A 25,092-nucleotide genomic window follows, 5' to 3' on the forward strand; every position below is an offset into this window, starting at 1 on the left:
CAGATGCGATTAGATATTCAAAGCCAATAGCATATTTCTCTAATTCACTTTCAGAGAACAAAGAATAAAAATATCCTGATGCAATTTTCTTCTCTCTTGGGATTCTGTAGAGGCCAAAGGCTAAAAGTGACTATGCCTGAAATACACTTGTGCAGATGTATTTTAAAATCCAGTTAAAGCCTGACCTTCACAGGAATGCATAGAGTTATAGCTTTCTGTATAAAGGTGCATCTGCTAGTTGCTGATGCACATTTGGAGCAACTGTGAATTCTGTCACTAGGGCTATCTGTCAATGCTTGCAGCTTGACTCACAGCTATGGAATGGGTTAGCTCAAAGTATTCTAAGCCTCTCATTACAATCCGTGTAACCTGTGTACACTTTAAACTACTTGAATACACTTATTGCACTAACACTGTAGTACACTTTTTGTATTTCCTTCGTTATATGAAAAATTAACTCTGGATTTATGTATTAAATGCCAAAGCAAATTCAAGTCCAAAAGGACAAGTTTGGATTTAAAAATCAAAGTTGTGATTAGAGTGAATTTTTTTTTTTCATTTCTTCAAAACAGCATTTTTGGCAAATTTGTATTGTGTGTTCAATTACCTTCCAATTCAGTTTATAAGAAATAAATCCCGATGTGATTTATTAAACAGTTAGTTATGGTGATTTGACAATGGAATAAAAAAATAAGCCAAAATAGTCAAACTAAAATAGAGATTACAGGAACATTCTGGGTACCATAACACCTTTACCAGAATTGAGTAGTTGTGGTGCCATTAGGTCCCTGGACTCAGTTTAAATTTAAGGGTTACACTGTTCACGAATGGCTCAACCCTACAATCTTCTTTCCAGTGCCGATTAGCTCTCCCCCTGACCTTCCGCTGCTCTCAGATCCTTCGAATAGGAAGCCTTGAATGCCGAGGACAGGACTTCTGCTGATTGGCCCACTAAGAGCTCAGCTGACAAGCTTAGTAGCTCCACATTCATAAAAACAGAGCAGAGCTACTGATTGCGAACAGTGTCAGTTGATACGCCAATTAACAGCGCCCCTGTCCACGGCAGTCCAATGCTTCCTGTTTGTTAAAGAGCAGCAGTAAGTTAGGGGCAGAGCTAAATGGCGCTCGAGAGAAGACTTTGGGATTAACTGGCTTAACACCTAAAGATAAGCCAGTGCCAGGAGCTACCTGGCACAATATCAACTTAAAGGGACACTATAGTCACCTGAACAACTTTAGCTTAATGAAGCAGTTTTGGTCTATAGAACATGCCCCTGCAGCCTTACTGCTTAATCCTCTGCCATTTAGGAGTTATATCCCTTTGTTTATGAACCCTAGTCACACCTCCCTGCATGTGACTTGCACAGCCTTCCATAAACACTTCCTGTAAAGAGAGCCCTATTTAGGCTTTCTTTATTGCAAGTTCTGTTTAATTAAGATTTTCTTATCCCCTGCCATGTTAATAGCTTGCTAGACCCTGCAAGAGCCTCCTGTATGTGATTAAAGTTCAATTTAGAGATTGAGATACAATTATTTAAGGTAAATTACATCTGTTTGAAAGTGAAACCAGTTTTTTTTTTTCATGCAGGCTCTGTCAATCATAGCCAGGGGAGGTGTGGCTAGGGCTGCATAAACAGAAACAAAGTGATTAACTCCTAAATGACAGTGAATTGAGCAGTGAAATGCAGGGGAATGTTCTATACACCAAAACTGCTTTATTTAGCTAAAGTAATTAAGTGACTATAGTGTTCCTTTAATTTTGATGAAGGTGTTATGGTTATTGGCATGTTCTTTTAAGAACATATACACGGCTTACCTTTTTGGTGCTAAACAAATATATACCTAAATGAACATGATTAAACTTAGAATGCTGGCAAACAGGAGAGAAACAAACAAAGAATGTATCATTGTATGGTCCTCCTGTGAGATTTATTTATAAAATATTTTACTAGGAAAGATAAATTGAGATTTCTCTTGTTTTCAAGTTTGTCCATGGCCAACAAACACTGCATTGTTATGATAGGGTACAATATAATATTCTAAAAAAAACAAAAAAACAATACCTATCTATCTATCTATCCATCCATACACACACATATAATTTTAGCACAGAAGATGGAGGGAGTATGGATACTATATATTGTATATTGTTTAGATTGGGCCAGTCCCTGAATAAAAAAACATGAAATAGAAATCAACTAGAAACTAGGATAATCACACAGTAACTCGTGTAGGTGTGCTTTATAGGCCCCCAGGACAAATTGAAGAGTTAGATAATCTACTAGTTGAGGAAATAGCTAAAATGACAATGAAGGGGGAAGTTATCATCATGGGTGACTTTAATCTTCCTGATGTGAATTGGAAAACAAAAATAGCTGCTTGTGCCAGGAGCACAAATATTCTAAACTCCCTACTGGGATTGTCCCTAAAACAAGTCGTTAAGGAGCCAACTCGTAAAGAGGCCATACTAGATTTAGTGTTAACAAATGGAGATTTGGTATCCGATATTACCGTAGGTGAAAGTTTAGGAGCCAGTGATCATCAGTCAGTGTGGTTTAATATAAGAACAGTGACTGAGTCACACCACACAAAAACAAAAAGTTTTAGACTTTAGAAAAACAGATTTTTCTAAAATTAGAATATGTGTAAAGGAGTCATTATCAAACTGGAGCAATTAAAATGGAGTCCAAGAGAAATGGGATTATTTAAAAGTTGCACTACTGAAGGCAACAGAAAATTGCATTAGGCTTGTCAGTGAAAGCAAAAAAAAACAAGAAACCACTGTGGTACTCTGCAGATGTGGCTAAAATAGTAAAAAACAAAAAGTTAGCATTTAGTAATTATAAAAAAAAACAGAGTGAGGAAGACAGAATGATCTATAAGATTAGGCAGAAAGAGGCTAAGCAAGTTATAAGAGCTTCCAAATCACACACAGAAGAGAAAATAGCACAGTCAGTAAAAAAGGGGGACAAAACTTTTTTTTAGATACATAAATGAGAAAAGAAAAGTAAAACAAGGATTAGTTAGATTAAAAACAAAAGAAGGAAGGTATGTAGAAGAGGATAAAGGTCTAGCTGACTCCCTCAATGACTATTTTTGTTCGGTATTTACAGATGAAAATGAAGGAAAGGGACCTCAGTTAAGAAAAAGGATAAATGAGTCATTTATTACACATGAGTTTACAAGGAAGAGGTTCTATTTCAACTCTCAAAAGTAAAGACAAATACGTCAATGGGACCTGATGGAATACATACACCCAAAGCTATTAAAAGAGCTTAGTGGTGTACTAGCAAAACCACTAACAGATTTATTTAACCAATCATTGATAACAGGAGTAGTTCCAGAAGATTGGAAGTTGGCGAATGTTGTGCCCATTCACAAGAAAGGTAACTATAGGCCAGTAAGCCTTACTTCAGTAGTGAGGAAAGTGATGGAAACCATGTTAAAGGATAGGATTGTTGAACATCTAAAAACACATGGATTTCAAGATCGGAGACAACATGGATTTACTTCAAGGAGATCATGCCAAACTAATCTGATTGATTTTTTTGATTGGGTAACTAAAATTATAGATCAGGGTGGTGCAGTAGACATTGCTTACCTAGATTTCAGTAAGGCTTTTGACACTGTTGCACATAGAAGGCTTATCAATAAACTGCAATATTTAAGTTTGGATTCCAATATTGTTGAATGGGTAAGGCAGTGGCTGAGTGACAGGAAACAGAGGGTTGTAGTCAATGGAATATATTCGAAGCTTGGGCTTGTCACCAGTGGGGTACCTCAGGGATCTGTACTTGGACCCATTCTCTTTAATATTTTTATTAGTGATATTGCAGAAGGTCTTGATGGTAAGGCATGTCTTTTTTCTGATGATACTAAGATATGTAACAGGGTTGATGTTCCAGGAGGGATAAGACAAATGGCAAAGGATTTAGGTAAACTAGAAAAATGGTCAGAGTTGTGGCAACTGACATTTAATGTGGATAAGTGAATGTAAAAACCCAAGGGCAGAGTACAGAATATTTGATAGAGTCCTAACCTCAACATCTGAGGAAAGGGATTTAGGGGTGATTATTTCTGATGACTTAAATGTAGGCAGACAATGTAATAGAGCAGCAGGAAATGCTAGCAGAATGCTTGGTTGTATAGGGAGAGGTATTAGCAGTAGAAAGGGGGAAGTGCTCATGCCATTGTACAGAACACTGGTGAGACCTCACTTGGAGTATTGTACGCAGTACTGGAGACCGTATCTTCAGAAGGATATTGATACCTTAGAGAGAGTTCAGAGAAGGGCTACTAAACTGGTTCATGGATTGCAGGATAAAACTTACCAGGAAAGGTTAAAGGATCTTAACATGTATAGCTTGGAGGAAAGACGAGACAGGGGGGATATGATAGAAACATTTAAATACATAAAGGGAATCAACACAGTAAAGGAGGAGACTATATTTAAAAGAAGAACAACTACCACAACAAGAGGACATAGTCTTAAATTAGAGGGACAAAGGTTTAAAAATAATATCAGGAAGTATTACTGAGAGGGTAGTGGATGCATGGAATAGCCTTCCAGCTGAAGTGGTAGAGGTTAACACAGTGAGGGAGTTTAAGCATGCGTGGGATAGGCATAAGGCTATCCTAACTATAAGATAAGGCCAGGGACTAATCAAAGTATTTAGAAAATTGGGCAGACTAGATGGGCCGAATGGTTCTTATCTGCCGTCACATTCTATGTTTCTATGTTTCTAGTAGAATTACCAAAAGCTAATATTTAGAGTATACAGTAGTAGGTAAAATACAGACAAGTCTAAATTACATATATATATATATTTTAAAAATGCAACAGAAGCAAGTAATATAAAAAGTGAAATAAAGCCAGTAGTGGAATGCTCATAAAACCATAAGAAGCATTAAAAAAAAAAACAAGCATATGCAAATATGAAGAAGTAAAATAATTAAACATCTTAAAAAGTAAATAGTGAAAAATAAAAATAGAGATATATATATATATATATATATATATATATTTTTTTTTAAATCCTGCATAAAAAGTAAGTCTCTTAAATAATGTCCACAATGTATGTAGCAACAGTTCTGAATGCTGATGCAGCAGATATTACTGCAAAACACTTTATCTGCTGCATAGCCTGTTTGCGATAAGATACATTTAAATTGACATGTACTATATCAAGCAAAGTGCTAATTTGAGAACAATAAAGTGGCATTGACATCATGTAAAACAGACTAAAATAGTCACAAAAATAGGTTTTTAGTGCATATATAAGTGGAATTATAAAACACTTAATGAATAAGGGTGAAATTAAAGTGCCATGTATAATTAAATGACTATATAAATATGACTATGCTAAATGGCTACCAGCTAACTATTGCACTAAGCAGTAGTCACATTTAAAAAATGTCAAAAAAACTTGAGAAAAAATATAATGTACAATTTGTTGTGAGATGTAAAATTTACTGGCATTGCACTGCTCAGTAGGTAATGTTTATTTTCTTAATTGTAATTTGTTTTTTAATTGTGAATTATTATTTTTTTATTACTTTTGCTACCTATATGAGATTTGTTCTGTAATGTCATGCTTGTTAGAGGCTCTACAGCAGAGCCAAAACGCTGTATAATAAAATTCTGCTCACTATAATTTATTAGTGTGCACAGGAATCGATTTGTATTTAATGCTGTTCACTGGTGCCTTCCTTACACCAATTTTGGCAGGTACTAACCACTGCATACTGGGAGCACTCCACAAGGCTTGCTGTTTTGGAGATGGTCTGAGTCTGTCGTCTAGCCATCACTATTTGGTCCTTATCAAAGTCACTCAGATCTTTTCCCTTGCCCATTTTTCCTACTTCCAACACATGAAATTCAAGAACTGACTGTTCACTTGCTGCCTAATATATCTCAGTTGCCATTGTAACAATATAAGCAATGTTATTCACCTCATCTGTCAGTGGTTTTAATGTTGTGGCTCAACAGTGTATGTTAGAGAGGAACCTAAAGTAACCTCTGACTTGCAAATGATGAATGAGTGTCCATTTATTTTGTCAGTCAGAGACATAACACCATAAAAGATTATATTAATCAAATGTTTTATATAGTCTATAATAAACTCACAATGGCTAATTCAGAAGCATAAACGTCATATTCCACCATTAATAGAGTGAAATAGAATAAATATAATTGTATAGTTTATAAATAAATATTTGTTACTTTTTAATGTCTATATACTGACTCACGCAGCAGTACATTGTGTATATACACTATATATATACTTATAATTAACATTATATCATATTATAATATAATATTAAAATTATAATACAATATACAATATAATATTTGAAAATAGAGAAAAAAAATTGAAATGTTTTCTTGATGCTGCTTCTTCGTGGCCAATATCTACATCTTATAAAACCACAGGGATTCTATGCTGATCAAAACAAATTTCTTATCTTTTAAGATTAATGCAGGTATTGATATCTCTTCTTCTACGATTGTGGCTTTTATTTGCTCAATCATCTTGTTTACACGATAGCTGAGATCCCCTAAGGACATGCATTGCCTCGGACACTTAAGAACAGTATACCTATCCGTGATGATAACTTAAGATTCCATATTAGAAACTGGTATGGACGCAAGGACAGACTGGATTACAGCGAGAAAAGAAGTCAGAACATATCATTATGACCGTTTTGTAACAGGTGGCACATGGATTATTACTTAATTCACTATTATGACTCTTCAGGACATGTCCGTAATATTTTGAAAAGAACCAGATGTGGTTTATATATAAAGAAACATAAAATAAAGAATAGCTACTACAATAATAATATATTACTGCAATGTAATGCACCAGACTGTGCACCTGAGTGATGTTTTAAAAATATATATTTCTTTTTTATTTCAAAGATGAACAGTTTTAAAGACCATAAAGACCATATATTCTTATTCAAAGAAACTTAAATTTTACTTTTTTTTCAATAATAAAAAAGGGGCTCGATTTTCTAATTATTTAATATTTTTTGGATAAGTGTTTATTGTAATTTAACATTTTGAAAATTATTTCATATTTAAATATTTTTTTGATAAAGTTTTGAAATGGTTATAATGGTTATAAACAGCCATCATTAAGGCAGCAACATACCTTATAAATCAGCAGTTTTGTATTTTAGAAATATCCCATCTGGTAGAAAGGATCTCTTAATTTATGTTAAAGAGAAGTCCAGATGTTTTTCCTTGCTACGCTTAGAAGGATTGTCATCCCTCACCAATGAGAACTATAAGATGCTAAAATGATCACCCGAAGTCACTTCTATATATTTACATTGATTCTTATGTTTAAGCTGACTGTTCTAGGTGGGAGCTGTCTTTTTTCACCAATAACTTTCTACATGCTAGGCATCTCCAAAATATTGTCAGAAGAAAAACAAACAAAATAATTTGAAGAGCCAAGTCAGGATGAAGAAACATGTCACATCGTTTGTCGTTTAAGCAGGGCCGGACTGGGGCCAGGGGGTTGTGCAGGGCAGACAGCTGGCTGTGCTGGTGGCCACAGGGGGAGCTGTGCTGTCTCTGCTCCCCGCGCGCTACTTATGATGTCATATTCCGGCCCCGGTCTCATTAAGCTGCACACTGAGGAGCAGAGACAGCACAGCCAGCTCCCCCTGCGCCCGCCAGAACAGCCAGGAGCCAGCTCCCCCTGCAGCCACCAGCAAAGCTGGCCTCCCAGCTGTCTGTCCGGCCCCAGGTGCTGATGGCCCACCAGGAAAGTCCGGCCCTGCGTTTGAGATAGAAAGTATTATTTTAAAAGGACATTAAAGGCACTGAGACCACTTCATCTCAATTGAGTGGTCTGGGTGCAGTACTCCAGTCTGTTAAAGCCTACAATGTGAAACATATCTGTTATGTAGAATGTCGATGTTTACATTGCATGATTAACACGCCTCCAGTCGCCGTCTTCCTGACAGCCACTAGAGGTACCTTCTCTGCTGTAACCATGTATATTGCAAATGCTCCTTCTAGAGCAGTGCATGTACTTTAGCCTTCCAGTGCTTCCCTATGAGGAAAATTGGGCTGGCTGAGATCATCAACATTGATGATATCAGCCAAAGAAACGAAGCTTCTGCGAGGAGATCAAACCTCACCTTTCAAACCGTCACATGTGAGGCAAAACTACATTGTTCTCAGGATACCATAGCGTTAATAATACATGTTTGTATTCATAATGCTGTAGTGTTTCTCAAATAAATCTGTTTGACAAATGTGGTGAGGGAATTAATCATGTGAATGGAGGGCCGCTTTGTATCCTTTAAAATGTGTTTGGTTTTTATTTTCTACTGTTATTCTGTTAAAGGGACACTCTAGGCACCCAGACCACTTCTGCTCATTGGAGTGGTCTGGGTGCCAACTCCCACTACTCTTAACCCTGCAAGTGTAATTATTGCAGTTTTTTATAAACTGCAATAATTACATTGCAGGGTTAACTCCACCTCTAGTGGCTGTCTATTAGACAGCCACTAGAGGTCACTTCCTGGGTTCTAGCACAGGAAACCTGTGCTAGAGTGTCGCTGGACGTCCTCACGCTGTGTGAGGACCTCCAGCGTCACTCAAAACCCCATAGGAAAGCATTGAAATTATTTTTCAATGCTTTCCTATGGGGAGACGTAATGCGCATGAGATCAGTCTCGCCCACCGGCCAACGCAATGAAGAGGAGGAGCGTCGCGGAGGTAGAGACAGCGGCGAGGGACATCGCCGCTGCCTCAGGTAAGTCACTGAAGGGGTTTTCACCCCTTCAGTCACCGGGGATTGGGGGGTGGGAGGGAGAGGGACCCTCCAGTGCCAGGAAAACGGATCTTTTTCCTGGCACTGGAGTTTCCCTTTAAGCATCACTAGCAATGATTTTTAATTGCATTCTGTGAAGATTTTGTAGCATAAGCAAAGAGGCAAAATGGTGGAATTCTATTTTAATCAACAACCTGCTCACTTACATATTAATTATATTCTTAAATTAATTAATTGTCAATTTAAAAAAAGTTACACTCAACATTCCCCCAGCCACATGTTGATCCTTTTTCATCTATTTCATATATATTTTTTTTAGAATCATAACTCACCCTGGGCAGCTATTTTCAGAATACTCCCACCCTGTCTACAATACCCCTCAATCCATTTAATTCATACATTTATTTATTTTTACATTTTAACAGTGAGTTCAGTTAACCTACACCTGACATAAGTGTTATTAACACATTAATGTGTTAACACTTAACAGATAATCATTTTGCTTTGTGAAGTGTTTCATATACTGAACAAATCCACATACTGCACTTTGAGATTACATTACTGTATTATTGTATGCTTTAAAATATTGTTATGTTTATGTTCTTTTATTAGTGAATAAAAATCCACAAGCAGTAAATAAAAGCCGAAATGTACTTTGTATCGGTTTACTCTATAGTATATCTAAACTAAAAAGATAAAGCCATCTGCTCACTAGCAGACTGCTTGCCTGCTATGTTGGCAGCATTTAGATTCATTTAGATTGCTAAGAAAATCAACAGATTACCATATGCTCCAGCTGTCCTAGGCAGTCTCTATTTCCCCACCCTGTTACATTTAATCCATCTAAGCTCTCTGTGTAGGAGGCAGAGGAATGAATGGACCCTCTCCAAAGAGATCTTTTTTCTTTGTCAGTATAATACCCAGCAGCTATCAAGAGGGACGACCGAAGCCTCTCTCAGCAATTCAGGCAATCCAAAAATCAGACAGGCCTTCTCAAATGTGGCAGCTCTCTTATTCAATGTACCATGTGAGATTAGCTACATAACGACATATGTTCACATCTCTCAAATTAAAGGACAAATGCCTTTTTGCTTTCCGATGAGGCACATTTTATGATACCTGGAGACCTTCTAAACGGGCTCATCATGGCAGCCCTTTTCACTAAAACAAGCATTTGATCAGGGAATTCCGTATTCAAGACCACAATAAAAAAGGTCTGCTGTGTAAACTCAGTGAGCAGACCTGGCCCGGTCGGGACATGGAACCCGGACGGAGCTGGGGGAACCTACGGCCGGCTGCACAACAAGTGAACTCACAATCGTGTCTTGAACTCAGGGGGGTATGTGGGTCGGCCGTCCTTGGCTCCAAATGCAGGAGACAAACCACATGGGATGGCACTGAGCAGGGGGATAGTTCCACACCCCGGCCGAACCCTGAAACTCAAAGTGGTCACCCAACTAAATGTAACTGAATATAAATGACCTCAAAACGAATTAATCTCACTCTCCCCCCCCCCCCCCCCGTCGTATCTTGACACTACTTATAAAGAATGTCAGCTATGTGAATGATGTCATACTGTTAGGTACAATGTCACTCATGTTTCTGAAGTTTTAATTGTTAATCTTACAAAATCTTGTTTTGTAATATATAAATTTGCAAGTTCCTAACACCACCCCAATGTAAAGCATGATATGAAGCCAGAGGAATGCCTTTGGGGTACCTCGGGCGAGTTTGTACTTACCTATTGCACAACAAAATAAAAACATGGAAAAAAATTAAAAAAATAAAAAGGTCTGCTGTTTTGGCCTCAAGCTCATAGTAAAATCTAAGTCTCAGTTTAGTGAATAGCCCTGTCAGGATTACTCATGCAGCCATTGGTAAACGTCAAAGAAATAGTAACGTTTAGGCCACAATATCCAAATATATGTATAGAATCCTTTGCGGTAGTGACATCACTGCAAATTTGTGATTTTTGTGGCAAAAGCAAGTCTTATGGCTTGACCGGTGTGCAGATATTTGTTAAACATTGTATTAACTATATATATATATATATATATATATATATATATATATATAGTGTAGATTGGATTAGCTGTATTAGTCCAGTAGACAAGATGCCAAAATACCAGAGTATTGCAGTATGCAATGATACCTTTTTTATTTGACATAATATTTCAGACAAGCTTTCAAGACTTTTCCTCTCTTCTTCAGGTCTGAAGCAATACTGATCAATCTGATATAGTTTAACACTTAAAACAACTAATGTTAGAGAAGGGGAGGGAGCGGGTGAGTTGAGTGTCATAAATAGCAGATAAAACAAGAAAACAGTAGAGCAGGGCATGCGAGTATATAGCTGCATATATGTATGTATATAAACAGTGGCGTACACACAATCCATGGGGCCCCGGTGCGAAACTGATCCATGCCCCACCCCCTATCCCCCCCACACACCCCCGACAGACACACACACACATACATAGAGACACACACACACATACACACAGACACACACATACAAACAGACACACATACAGACACATGCATAGAGACAGACACACACACACACATACAGGCACATAGACAGGCACACATACACAGGCAGACACACACACAGATACATACAGACAGGCACACATACAGACACATACATACATACATACATACAAACAGGCACACATACAGACACATACATACAGACATACACACATACACACATACATACAAAGGCACATGCATACAAACAGACAAGCACACACACACACACACATACAGGCAGACACACATACAGGCAGACACACATACATACAAACACACACAAAATGTTTAAGTTACCCTCCTGTTTCCTACCCTTTAGGTGCAGGAGGGTGACTTTCCCTGGGGTCCAGTGGTGGCTCAGATGGATGGGAGTCAGAGTTCTCACTCTGACTCCCTGTTCTTCCTCCCACGCGGGCTCGGTGTATGCTGGAAGGAGTGACATGCAGTCGCTTCCTCCCAGCTTGTGATGTCATCACAGGGGGGCCCGGTCAATCTATATCCATCGGGTGGCCCGGACAGCATGGACCACCCGATGGACCACTTGGACGGTGGCCCCGGCGGTTTGCCGTGTGGGCAGGGGCCGCAAAAGATGATGACGGGTACCAGGTCGCAGGGCAAGCGGGCCCCCTGGAGTGATGGGCCTGGTCGCAGCTGCGACACCTGCGACATCGGTATGTACGCCAGTGTATATAAATTGATCAAATAAAGGTTAAGTGAGAATATTGAAAAAGAACTATATAAGACATTAAGATGTGTGTTTATAAAAAGTTTTGGTAGTATGTGAGAAAGTCAGAGTCTACATTAAGTCCTTCATTTCTGGTGTTGAAATGTGTGATCATTTTCATATTGTAAAATATTCAAAATACATTCATGTACCCAGGGACTTTAAATATGACATGCTAATGATGGACCAAGAATAATGAAAATAGTGTAAAATATTGTAAATAAGACTTTGTGTCAATATAACACAAAGAAAATAATCACTACAAACAATCCCTGCAATTAGCACATGTAAAAATATTTTTACAGCTAAAATATGGCACTATTCCATCCATAATGTCAATGTATCACAATGGTGCAATCAAAGTTTTCGTTTTTTTCACTTTCCGTCTATTAAATGCCTATTAATACACACAAGAAGGCACATGTCTAGAGGTAAAAAATAGTACATAGATTTATATATATTATCCACACTGTTATTAGATGAACATTGAGGTGGTAATATACAAACACATGAGCTTGGAATTCTCCTCGACTCGACTCACCGATGAAACCTCCAGACCTCAATACCTAAAATATACCAACTAATGAGAATGTCTTTCCATGACATGCAATATTTAAAAAGATGCATTAAAGCTCCCAGAGTATATCTGATACATTATTCAAGTTCCCTAACATACCTTGAAATCAAATGAATTTTTTTCTGATTTTGAAAAACAATATTAGAATGCATACATTCCTGAAAGAGTCTATTCTGTTAAAAATGGGTTTAAATATTTCATTGTGCCATGGCTCATCAGAATGTAAATCCCTAACCATGCACCAAATTTTCTAACAGACAAACATATGCTGACACAGGCTACTCTCAATCAGGCAAGTAATACTAAATCAGGGGAACCCAGTGATTAAACGATACTTGTAAAATATTATTTTCCACCAAGAAGGAGAATGTGAATTTTATCAGCATGTGCTATTGAATGTATAATCTTATTTCCCAACTGATGATACATATTTAAACCAGAGTTTATTTTTGAATATATTTTCATATATGAGACTTATCTTTTTCATACTTGTACAAAAAATATTGCTTTACAATTCTTCTTATTACACCTTTGTTTGTCTTATAAAGCTCGCCAGCGTGACATTTCTAGATTTAGTCAATTAACACCGGCTGAAATTGAGTTTTGATAACCCATAAGACATTAAAGAGAGTGCTTGAACAGATTGTGCACGGTAACTGAAGTGAGACCACCAGTAGAATTACCATAAGCTGCAGTCAAACAGATAAATGGCTGGAGTACAGGGAAGGAAAGATGCAGTATGTACTTCTGTTAATGTAAACTAGAGTCAACCATCTGAGATAGCAAACATGAAAATATTCAGCATAACGATTAGTTTTCTCAGCTGGGAACAAAAAAAGTATTGATGGCACGGATCTTGACAGTTTCATTTGCAATAAAGCAATCATCCAAGCACATGCATTTGTCAAACTGTTATTGTCACCATTTCAACCTCGCTTATGATTGCTGCAATTAGATTTCTTATTACAAAGAACGTCGATCATGGCCTCTTTTCTTTTTATAATTCATTACTGAGCAAATAGATTTTTGTTTAATTTAAGGGGGGAATTAATTTTGAAATCATAAGCTTAGTGTCTCAAATCTCATGTTATATCTACCTGGAAGAGTGGCTGATTTGGTTGCGGATGTGCATAGACAAAACAAATTATGCAATTCAGCTGCAGACTTTTTAGGATTATATCATTTGGGTTTGTAGGTAAGTCTATCTTGCTTTTTTTAAAGAACGGAACTTTGATTACTTACTTTTGTAATAACCAGGCTCGTAAGCTGATGTTGAACTGACCTGATTCCCCTTGCTTTCTCATATTTACATACAATGGCCTCCGCAATATGGTGCTCTTACATATGATTCTGAAAAGGTACTTGTTCTGCATGATCTGAGCATGCGGGACACTGCCCTATGCCACTACATCCTCTCTAAGTTGTAATGGAGTTACTAATAAAAGCAGATGAGAAAGGGCTGTGCAAGTAACTCCAGATTTATAATAGCTCCTTCAAACTACAGCATCTGTCTTTTAGTCAGTTTTCACGTCAACAGACTCAGATGGCTTTCTCACAGATTTTATTATGTATTTTTCACAGAAGAAAGATTTTCCACTTTGAAGATAAAAAAAAAAAAAGAAATTATATATATATATATGGGCATTCTTCGTGAAAAAAAAATCTATTCATCCAATACAAAAGTCTTTTGATTCAATTTGAAACTACGCAATTCGTTTCGGGCAAATAGCTGGGATTTCAAAATCCGAATCATGAAGCAAACATGAGTTTCAAATCATTAGTTTCATCCATTAAAAATGAATTGAATGATTTTTTTGGGGGGGAGAAATCAAATCATTGTCAAACTAAGCAATTAGTTTATGCAATGAGTGAACAAGTCTAAAAATTGATGTGTATGGTACAGACATCTATGTGACCAAATTGGTATTAGTAGATACACACCTGAACCAAATAGTTTGGTTATTTAAAGGCAGTTGAAGGAGTACTTGGTAGGAAACTCCCCTCCCCCTTCCCCTAGAAAATATTGCTTACTGGAGGACTCTTACAATATCTGTAGTGAATACGTTTGCTACCCTTTACAGAATAGCACCTACACCGTACATTTTGGTACACAGAAAGTGCCTAGTTTGCATTTTGACTAGTGTTGTTCTGCCCACCATGACGCTATGGCATGCCAAGGCTGTTACATCAGTAAAGAGTACATGCTTAAGGACAAATAGATTGAAAGGAACACTAAGGTTACAAATAAATATATTTATTTGAATGTATTTTTAAATAAATCTATTTATTTTTAAAGTTAGTGTTCCTTTTTCACTTTTAATTACTGCCTCTCCTTGTCAAACTTAAACAGTTACAAAAAGCTGTAGAATGTACCTTTATTCCACTGCTGGAACAGTATTCTTACTGCTGTTCAATCTATTTTATGGTGAAATAGTTCATTCTAATCACTTTTGTCTAATCAGATACTTCTCATAGAGAAGCATGGAGCAAACGTGACATTAGCACAGTAATTGCTGTGCACCAACAACCCAATCCTTATCATAGAAAAGCAACGAATCAAATGCTTCTCTAAATGCATGATGACATACAACATGGAGACCTTAGAAAATCTAAGGCCTTAAGAAGCAAGCACTTCTAGTGGCTATCTGCCTGACAGCCCCTACAGAAGTATTTTTAGCCAAACATAGCCTTTTCTCAGAAACAGCAAGTTTTTACATTGTCACTCAAATTGGACAGAATCTATGCACCAAAACTAGTACATTAAAGGGAAACTCCAGTGCCAGGAAAACGATCCATTCTTCTGGCACTGGAGGGTCCCTCTTCCTCCCACCCACCAATCCCTGGTTACTGAAGGGGTGAAAACCCATTCAGTCACTTACCTGAGGCAGCGGTGATGTCCCTCGCTGCTGTCTCCTCCTCCGCGACGCTTCTCCCTGTTCTTCCGTCGGCCGGTGTGCGAGACTGATCCCGCCCACCGGCCGAGGAGACCTAATGCGCATGCGCGGCAATGCCGCACATGCGCATTACGTCTCCCCATAGGAAAGCATTGAAAACGAATTTCAATGCTTTCCTATGGGAATTTGAGCATCGCTGGAGGTCCTCACACAGCGTGAGGACGTCCAGCGACGCTCTAGCACATAGAGCAGGAAGTTCCCTCTAGTGGCTGTCTAATAGACAGCCACTAGAGGTGGAGTTAACCCTGCAAGGTAATTATTGCAGTTTATAAAAAACTGCAATAATTACACTTGCAGGGTTAGGAGTAGTGGGAGTTGGCACCCAGACCACTCCAATGAGCAGATGTGGTCTGGGTGCCTGGAGTGTCCCTTTAAGGTATGCTGTAAGCCTTTACGCATAGCAAAGCTGTTTCATTCAAAGCAACAGGCCTTCTGAAATCACAAAAATAAGATATTAAACTGTTGTAGAAAAAAAACCTTTATTTCAGTTTCACTTGCATCAGCTAGCAATGTTCTACATTTGTTCAAACTGTCAGTGGCCTAACTAAAGGCAGGTGGGCCAGTGAGGTGACTGGACATCTTAAAAAAAAACCTAAAAATATAGACATTTAAAGAAAACTTTAGATTATGTTGCCTTATTCACATGATGTCCCCAAGCCACTGTCCAAACTCACTACACATAGACATAGACTTTAACAGCATAACTGGCCACTGCAACCAGTGGAAGCTGATCCACAGGGGTAGGTGGGGCAACCTCAGACAGTTTTTGTTGCAATAAAAAACATCTAATGGTTTTGTTAAGAACGAATGATAACTGCGTGTTTGAAAAATCTGTCACGATACATTTTACGGTTTCCCCCACCCTCCTTTACTGTTGACTGGAGATGCTGCAGACAGGCTGAGCAACAAATCATCTTGACATTTGGAGGCATTGTTTTTAAAATATCCAATTTTTCTGGATTTTCTGATGGTGATGTGAGATTCTCCCTCCCATTTATTGAAATAGCAGCAAGATACAAGGATATTTTGTATCCTTTTTACATTACGTAGCTGATTCTCAAAGCAGCTGCTTACACGAAAAGATCACTAGTATAGTGCTCCTTCAGTTTCCTTAGAAGGAGGGGAGCTGTCAGGTGACCATCAGGAGGGGGTTGCTGTATGTAGAGGTTGTACTGTACCACATGTTTATGTATCTGTAACTTGGGTAGATAATGTTGGAACAGAGGGGGACTTGATAGTATAGTATGTCCCAATCAAGTAAGATAAAGAAATGCACTTACACCTTTATGTGAACACTTTGAATATAGCCCTTCAGTGGTGAAACGCATTGGTGGTTACATGTTAGTATTATTTTATTGTTTTAATGCATGTTTTTAACTATTTCCAATAAATATGGTATACATTTTACTTTTCCTCGACCTTGTCTTGTTTTGCTCTTCTGGACTGATTATACCAACCAAGCCTTATGGGTTGTGAAAAGCCATTCATTTTGTTCTGAATTTTGTAAGTAGATTTTTATTTGTTAGCACATACTTCTAATAGGATCACACTATTTGTTCTCCTGTATTTTAATCTATATACCGCTGCGCAGAGCACCCCAATAAAGCATATATCCTACAGTGGGGATTATTTCACTCCACAATAATTTCTAAGAGCCAGTTAGAGTCTCTAAAACAGGAATAGACAACTTTTAGCACTCCAGACTACATCTCCCATGATGCTTTACCAGTATTATGGATATAAGAGCTATAAGAGCATTCTGCTCGCCTAATATAATTCACTATATTGGTGTCTCCCTATTCTCTGTTTTACTCATTACATATTCCATGAGACATCACGTTTAGACCAAGAAATACACCTCTTGTCCACAAGTGGGGATTGTACCACTCATACAATGGAGCTTACTTTAAGTTCCATAAAAGTGTAAGTGCAGGGGGCGTGGCCTGACCAGGGAACAAGCTGGAAGCTCGGGAGTAGAGCTCCTGCACCCTAGCGCTATATATAGCCCACATAAGCTAATTTCACACGCAAAAACACGCAATATGGACAAAAAGAACACTAAAAAACACCCTAAGAAGGGACCAGACACTGGGACATCGGTGCTAGACATGCTCACGGTCCAAAAATCGGGGCCAGCAGGGAGCCAAAATGGCACCGGAGCAGGCCTTTCCTCAAGGTCCTCCTCACCACGAGCAACAGGGACTTCTGGCCTCACGACGGGAGACTCTGCACAAATCCTAACCAAGCTGGCAGAAGTGCAGACGTACCTGGCAGGAGAAATAGACCGGTCCACGTCCGTCCTGCGCGCCGAAATCTCGGCGCTGGGCACCAGGACCTCTCAATTGGAGGATCGCATGGACGACACGACCCGGGCCCATAACACAGTGATGGCGCACGTTAAAAAACTCGAGGCCCAAGTGGCTGAGATGGAGCTGGCGCTCGAGGACACAGCTAATCGCTCCCGAAGGAATAACATCCGGCTGCGGGGATTACCGGAGCGGGAGAACGAAGGCCCACTACAGGAGGTGCTCCTCTCAATCTTCCGACCGCTGTTGCCAACTTTGCCGGAAGAGCAGTGGTGCATGGAGAGAGCACATAGGGCACTCCGAGCCCGAAAACAAGATACCAACTCACCAAGAGATGTGATCATCCGTTTTCTCCACTTCCAGACAAAGGAGGCACTGATGCGGAGAAGCAGAGAAGAGGAGATACAGCACGGGGAAGCCACCCTCCAGCTCTACCAGGACCTGGCCCCCAGCACTCTGCAACGGAGGAGGGAATGGAGGCCAGTGACCGAGGCCCTAAGAAGAGCGGGAGTCCGGTACGCCTGGGGCTTCCCGTTCAAGCTGTTGGCTTTCCGGGATGGTGGGGCCCGAGTGCTGCTGCCTAGCGGAGACCCGGAGAAGTTCCTCAGAGGCCTGGGAGCGCAGATACCGGCGCAACTATCGCTGGGTGCAGGGACCGGAGAGGAGCTCATCCCCCTGCCGACGGAGTGGCAGGACGCCGGAGGACAGAGACGCTCACGACCGGACCGGGTACAGTAATTCAAGGTGTCACGAAGAGAAGGGGGTCCTGAGCTCAGAGGAGGGGAAATTTCACCACATCTTTGGGGCTGGGGGTAAGGGTCCACGTGGCGGCCACGGTGTACAGCATCCCCCCCCCCCCCCCCGTCCCCCGCCATCCCTTCTGTGGGCCCCGGGGAATGGGGTCGGTGGCCGTTTGGGAGGGGGGACCAGGGGATACGCTCCTGGGGGCTTGAGCTTGGACAGGGATCTGGACAAGACGGGCATATATGGCCGGAGGCTCTGCACCACAGGACACACCACCTCTAAGGGACAGAGAGCCGACGGAGCCTCCGGACCCGGAGAGGGCCTAGCAAGGGGCCGCGGACCTGATTGCCACACCGGCCGACGGGACTTTAGTCGGGGAACAAGAGGGGTAGGTGACAGAGGCGGGAGGCAGACGATAGCACTGTATGGGGGATTTAGCTTGCACATGTAGAGAACGAGGAGGGTGACTCCTGATGGCGGGAAACAACAGAGTGACACATAGCTCTGCAGTGTAACACCTCGGAGATAGAATCATATTTATATTCAGGGGAACTTGAAGGAAGGTTGCAGCAGGGGGACAAACGCGGGAGCTTAAACACCCCCCCTACCAAAAAATAAATAAATAAATAATAATTAAGAAAAAAAAAATAACAAAAAAAATAAAAAATCACAAAAACTTTAACCATTGAACAGCAACATACCCCCCCCCCCCGTACTGGGGTTACTCCCCCCCCCCTCCCCACTCCGAGAGATTCAGACCCCCTCCGTGACGTTTCAGCATAGTGAAGGACCCCCCTCCCCGACTACTTAGTTATAAAGTTACAAAACTCCAGGCAGGAGCTAGCTGCCCGCATTGTGCATATTATACAGGAACACGCAAGGGGTCATGCTGTCTGCCTTCCAAACAACATAACCAGGCGACCCACTTGCACCACGCTAGACACACAAGTCGGACAGGAACAGTTGTCCTTATTTGTTTTTATACCTTTCTTAAATACGTAAGAGTTCATGTTCTGTGTTACAAAAGCGTTCATTTTAGAACCATGTCGCAAACAGCGCAATTTGGTCAGTAAGCCATACATACCCACCTCGCTCGAGCGCGGTGCGCAGACGAGATGGAGAAATGTACACCCCACACCAGTCTGGCAACAGATAAGTCCAGACGTCCACAACCGAGCACTCTACGTGCTCACTTTCCGTTCTCTTTTTCACTCTTACTCCCCCTTATTCTTTCCATCCCGTCTCACCTGCTCCCAGTTTCCCCTCCTACCTCCCACCCTGGGGGTTGTTACCTACACTATAGGATGCTGTGTGGTGGAGGTAAACAGAGGTGGGCGTATAGAAGGCATCATCCATATCCTACCACATGTCACTGAAATTATCTTCCTTAAATGTTAAAGGGCTCAATACGCCGACCAAACGACGTCTCCTGTTCAGGGAACTAAAGAGAATGCAATCTGATATCGCCTTTGTACAGGAGACCCGCCTACCGAAACAAGCCTCGTTCCAGTTAAAAGATCACACATTCCGCACCACCTACGAGGCCAGGGCCCTTACCAAACACAACGGAGTGGCCATACTTATCCGCAACAGCTGCCCACTTCACATAGACACCATAGATGCAGACCCCAAAGGAAGGTACATTATAGCCTCAGGCGCCTTACAGTCCCACAAACTACACCTTCTCAACATATATGCCCCGAATCAACCTGACCCAGACTTCTGGGATGAATTAAAGGCCAAACTTCAGGCATTAGGACACGGCCTCATAATATTAGGAGGAGACCTAAACGCAGTAGCAAACCCCGTAGTCGATCGGAGTTCGCTAGGGGACGGCCCCAGATTGCAGGGTAGGGGAGGGCAGGACAAATTGCTCCATGGGTTCATCTCAGATACCGGGTTGGTGGACGTATGGAGAGCACATCATCCTAGCACGAGGGACTACACGTTTTATTCGGCCCCACATGGTACCTACTCCAGAATAGATATGTTCCTCATTAACAACAGATCTTTAGACATAGTCATGGGATCTGAGATAGGTTCCATATCGTGGTCTGACCACGCCGACATCCACCTCACCATTGGCAACTTATGCAGTAGCTCCCCGTGGACATGGAGACTAAACGCCTCACTACTAAACGACCCAGAGATCGTAGAACAGGTCCGCAAGGACATAGCGGAATATTTCGACTCCAACATCACCCCAGACGTGCAGCCGGAGACAACATGGGCAGCACATAAAACAGTTATAAGAGGGACGCTCATTAAATTAGCGACCGCGAGAAAGAAAGCTAGAACCCAAAACTTAACGAATTTACTGACTAAGCTACGGACGCAAGAACAGACACACAAGAGACGACCTGACGACGCCTCATTCCGACGACTAGAAGAGACTAGACTGGCCATACGCACCCTTATGCTAGATGATACTGCCAGAGCAATGACCTGGACTAAACGCACGTTCTATGAACGGGCCAATAAAATGCATACCCTCTTAACTAGAGTCCTAAAACCGAGAATGAGGCGCGGACATATAGCATCCATTCGACACCCAGATAACTCCATTAAAACCTCACCTAAAGACATAGCCGAGGTATTTACGGAATACTATAAATCCCTATATAACCACTCACCAACCACGGAGACGATGACGAAAAAGGACGAAGACGCCACCCTTAGGTTCCTTAAGGACTTGGAATTCCCGACGCTCCCCAGGGAGGCAGTGGCGGTACTAGCTGCAGATATTACCCCCGACGAAGTAGATCGAGCGATAACAACTTTAAAAGGGAATAAAGCCCCAGGACCCGACGGGTACGACGGTAGTTATTATAAGGCCTTCCGCGAGGAACTGGTACCACACTTAACAACAGTTTTCAACAGGTTCCGGACGGGAGGCACCCCAAATCCGGATATGTCATTAGCCACCATCGTATTATTGCCAAAGCCAGATAGGGACCCCCTCGCTCCAGGTAACTATAGACCAATATCCCTCATTAACCTTGACATGAAACTTCTAGCGAAAATCCAGACAGAACGACTGAACCCATTCCTAAATCATCTGATAGATGCCGACCAAGTAGGTTTCATACCTAACAGGCAGTTATTCGAAAACACCCGACGAAACATTGACCTAATCTGGCGCCAGGTGGCCACAAAGACCCCAACGATGCTCGTATCGCTCGACGCTGAAAAAGCGTTTGACAGAGTGAAGTGGCCCTACCTGTTTACGCTACTGACCCAGTTAGGGTTTCCCGAACAGTTTATGACCCTATTAACCCCTTAAGGACACATGACGTGTGTGACACGTCATGATTCCCTTTTATTCCAGAAGTTTGGTCCTTAAGGGGTTAAGAGCCATGTACAGCAATGTCCGAGCACAGGTGAAGATAGCAGGAGCTCCGCTCCATCCCTTCCAGCTTTCTAACGGAACCAGACAGGGGTGTCCTCTCTCCCCACTCCTTTTCGCCCTATCATTAGAGCCTCTACTGCATGCCCTGAGGAAGCACCCAAGGATACAGTGTATCAAAGTGGGGGGCAGAGATTTCCTAGTATCAGCCTATGCGGATGATGTCCTCCTGGCGCTCACCGACCCGGTAAACTCAATGGGGGCCCTAAGGGAAGTCTTAAATGAATTTGGGACCTTTTCCGGATACAGGGTAAACATGACGAAGTCCAGTGTTCTCCCATTGGGAGTACCGACAATGGCAATGAATCAATTGCAGGACGCACATAAGATGAGAATAGAACACCAAACACTCAAGTACCTGGGTATCCGCCTAACAACAAAACCAGAAAACCTATTTCAGCAGAACTACGCCCCAATGATAAAACAATTGATTGGGGAGATGGAGGCGTGGGTGGACAGACCTATCTCCTGGATAGGGAGAATACACGCTGTTAAAATGAATATATATTGCCAAGAATTCTGTTCCTGTTTCAGGCGCTGCCCATCCGCGTCTCCAGATCCTCCCTACAGCCTCTACAAAGGGCTATGGAAACCTTTGTTTGGCAAAACAAAAGACACAGAATTTCTAGATTTATCCTGTACCGTTCAAAGACGAGAGGGGGTTTGGGCCTGCCGAACATCTACTATTATTATGTAGCTACTCAATTAGCACAAATAGCGATGTGGCACACTCCCCCCGGTGAAAGAAAATGGGCAGACATAGAATCCTTAATGACAGGAGCTGATCTCCCGCAGCTACTAATGTGGGTCCCCAGGGAACATAGGCCACCTATTAGGATCACATGCCCGACCATATTAAACTCTCTGAAGATATGGGACACCTTCAAATTAAAATTCCATTTAGCTTCCGACCCGTCCCCCCTCACCCCATACTTACGCAACAAGGCCTTCACCCCCGGAATGGCAGCTAGAGACTTTAGAAACCTAGAGAGGATAGGCCTACAACGCATCTGCCATTTATATGAGGGGACAGAAATGATCCCATTTGACACATTGAGACAGCTAGGCCACCTAACCCCCGCCGATTTCTTCAGATATCTCCAAATCAAAGATTTCGCAAAAACACCAACCATACAAATAGCAGCCCAACAAAAAAAGACCTTCTACGAGCGCATTTGCCTGCAAGAAACCATACCCAAAGGCATGATCACGCTCCTGTACGCCCACCTCTGTTCCGAAGCCAGGGACTGGGGTAAATTAACTTACACGGATCAATGGGAACGAGACCTGGGCGAAACCCTGGAAGGGGTAGAATGGCAAGAGATATGGGAGGCTAACCACTCCTCATCGGTGTGTGTTGCCCTCCAGGAACAATCCATAAAAACAATGCTGCGCTGGTACACCACACCGGTTAAGCTGAATCAAATGCAAAAAACCCCAACAGACACGTGCTGGAGGGGATGCGGCCAGAGGGGAACGTACATCCACATGTGGTGGGAATGCCCGCTGATAGGCCCATTCTGGAAGCAGATACAAGACCTAGTCACCCAGATTTTCTCTAGAGCTCCAGACCTTGACCCGTGGCTCTTCCTATTAAGCAGAACCATAGACGGCTGGTCGAGACACGAGCAGAAGTTGATCCACAGAATCACCCTGGCAGCTAGGAGAACGGTAGCCTCCGGTTGGCTCAAACCAACCATCCCGCCCAGGGCCGGGGTGATAAGGCGGATCAAGGAAGTCCACTTGATGGAGTAAGAGGCACCTTAAAAGCCTTCCAGAAGATATGGGAACCGTGGGAAAACTCCAACCTGGCCAACCTCACATAACACACCTCAACATTGCCAACACAAGATAGGTCCCCTCCCCCGTAGCCCCCCCCCTTCTCCCACGCCCTCCTATCTTTCTGCTTTCTTTTCTGTTTATTACTATTTCCGTGGAACCTACTCTATACGTTCGACGGGAACCAAAACCTCGACCCATACAAGTAGTGTTATAGGACGATCTTCCGGGGTTAACAAGACACTCACCACACGAAACCACTAAGAAACAACACCCGCACAGCCACCACAGAGGGAGCGAATCACTGGGAACAGCATACAAGGCAAACAAACGAACAGGGGAACCACCGATAGTTAGAACTGTTCGCTCAGCTGACTTTACAGGCACGGGCGACCAATAGCACCATGTTGTTTGTTACCAAAACAGTTTTTCTTTGCATATGTATACAATCTGTGATTTGTAACATACCAGGTTTGTAACCCTGGATGACCGTATATTCAGCACCCATGTCGTATACAAATAAAGAATTACAAAAGAAAAAAAAAAGTGTAAGTGCATTTCTTTATCTTGATCTCATTTGATTATGACATACTACGCTATTAAGTCCCCCTCTGTTCAACTCTTATCTTTTCATATCACAAAGACAAAAGGACATCCCAAGACACAACTTCCACCTCCTCCGTCAATATACTTCTGTTTACCGAATTAGAGAGACTGCGGATTGCATCAGTGGTTTCTCAGAGCTATATCTCCCTTTGCTTGTATTTTGTCAACACTATGATGGATACTTGGCAATGCAGCATAGTTTTGTGTCTGGCTATTATTCCACTGACATCCTGGCTTGCATAATTGGCATTGTTTGTGTAGAGAGGTGAGGATATGGTCCTAGGGTGGATCCTTAGGGAAGCGGGTCATCAAGTTTTGTTTTGGATTTAAACCTAAGGTGTTTCTGTAAGTCAACAGCAGCCCTTGTATTAAACATATTTGCATTAAGGAATATTTTGCAGGTTAATATCTTACCATCAATTGCCAGTTTCAGATCAGTAAGTGTACTTCTAACCCGTGCTATCACTCGCTGCATGCGATCAATTTCTTGTCTTAGAAATATATTCATTGGCTGAAATGGGCCCATCTTTTGAAGACGTGCTTTAACCTAGAACAGAAAGACAAACAGACAAGAAAGCCGCAATAAATACATGTCAGAAAGTAAAGTTAATACATTCAATTGCACACAGGATCCCTATTTATATTATATTATATGATATTACTGAA

General features: G+C 41.4%; 1 protein-coding gene across 1 annotated transcript in view; it reads right to left on the reverse strand.

Moving 5' to 3' along the window:
• LOC134608770 (dynein axonemal heavy chain 5-like) overlaps positions 1 to 25,092 on the reverse strand; it is a 315,738-nt gene that overhangs the window by 22,539 nt on the left and 268,107 nt on the right. Inside the window, exon 74 of the mRNA XM_063451865.1 lies at positions 24,841 to 24,973. Coding sequence (XP_063307935.1) covers positions 24,841 to 24,973 — 133 coding nt within the window. The remainder of the gene's footprint in view (positions 1 to 24,840; positions 24,974 to 25,092) is intronic.

Source organism: Pelobates fuscus, chromosome 4 (genome assembly GCF_036172605.1).
Source record: "Pelobates fuscus isolate aPelFus1 chromosome 4, aPelFus1.pri, whole genome shotgun sequence".
Lineage (NCBI taxonomy): Eukaryota > Metazoa > Chordata > Amphibia > Anura > Pelobatidae > Pelobates > Pelobates fuscus.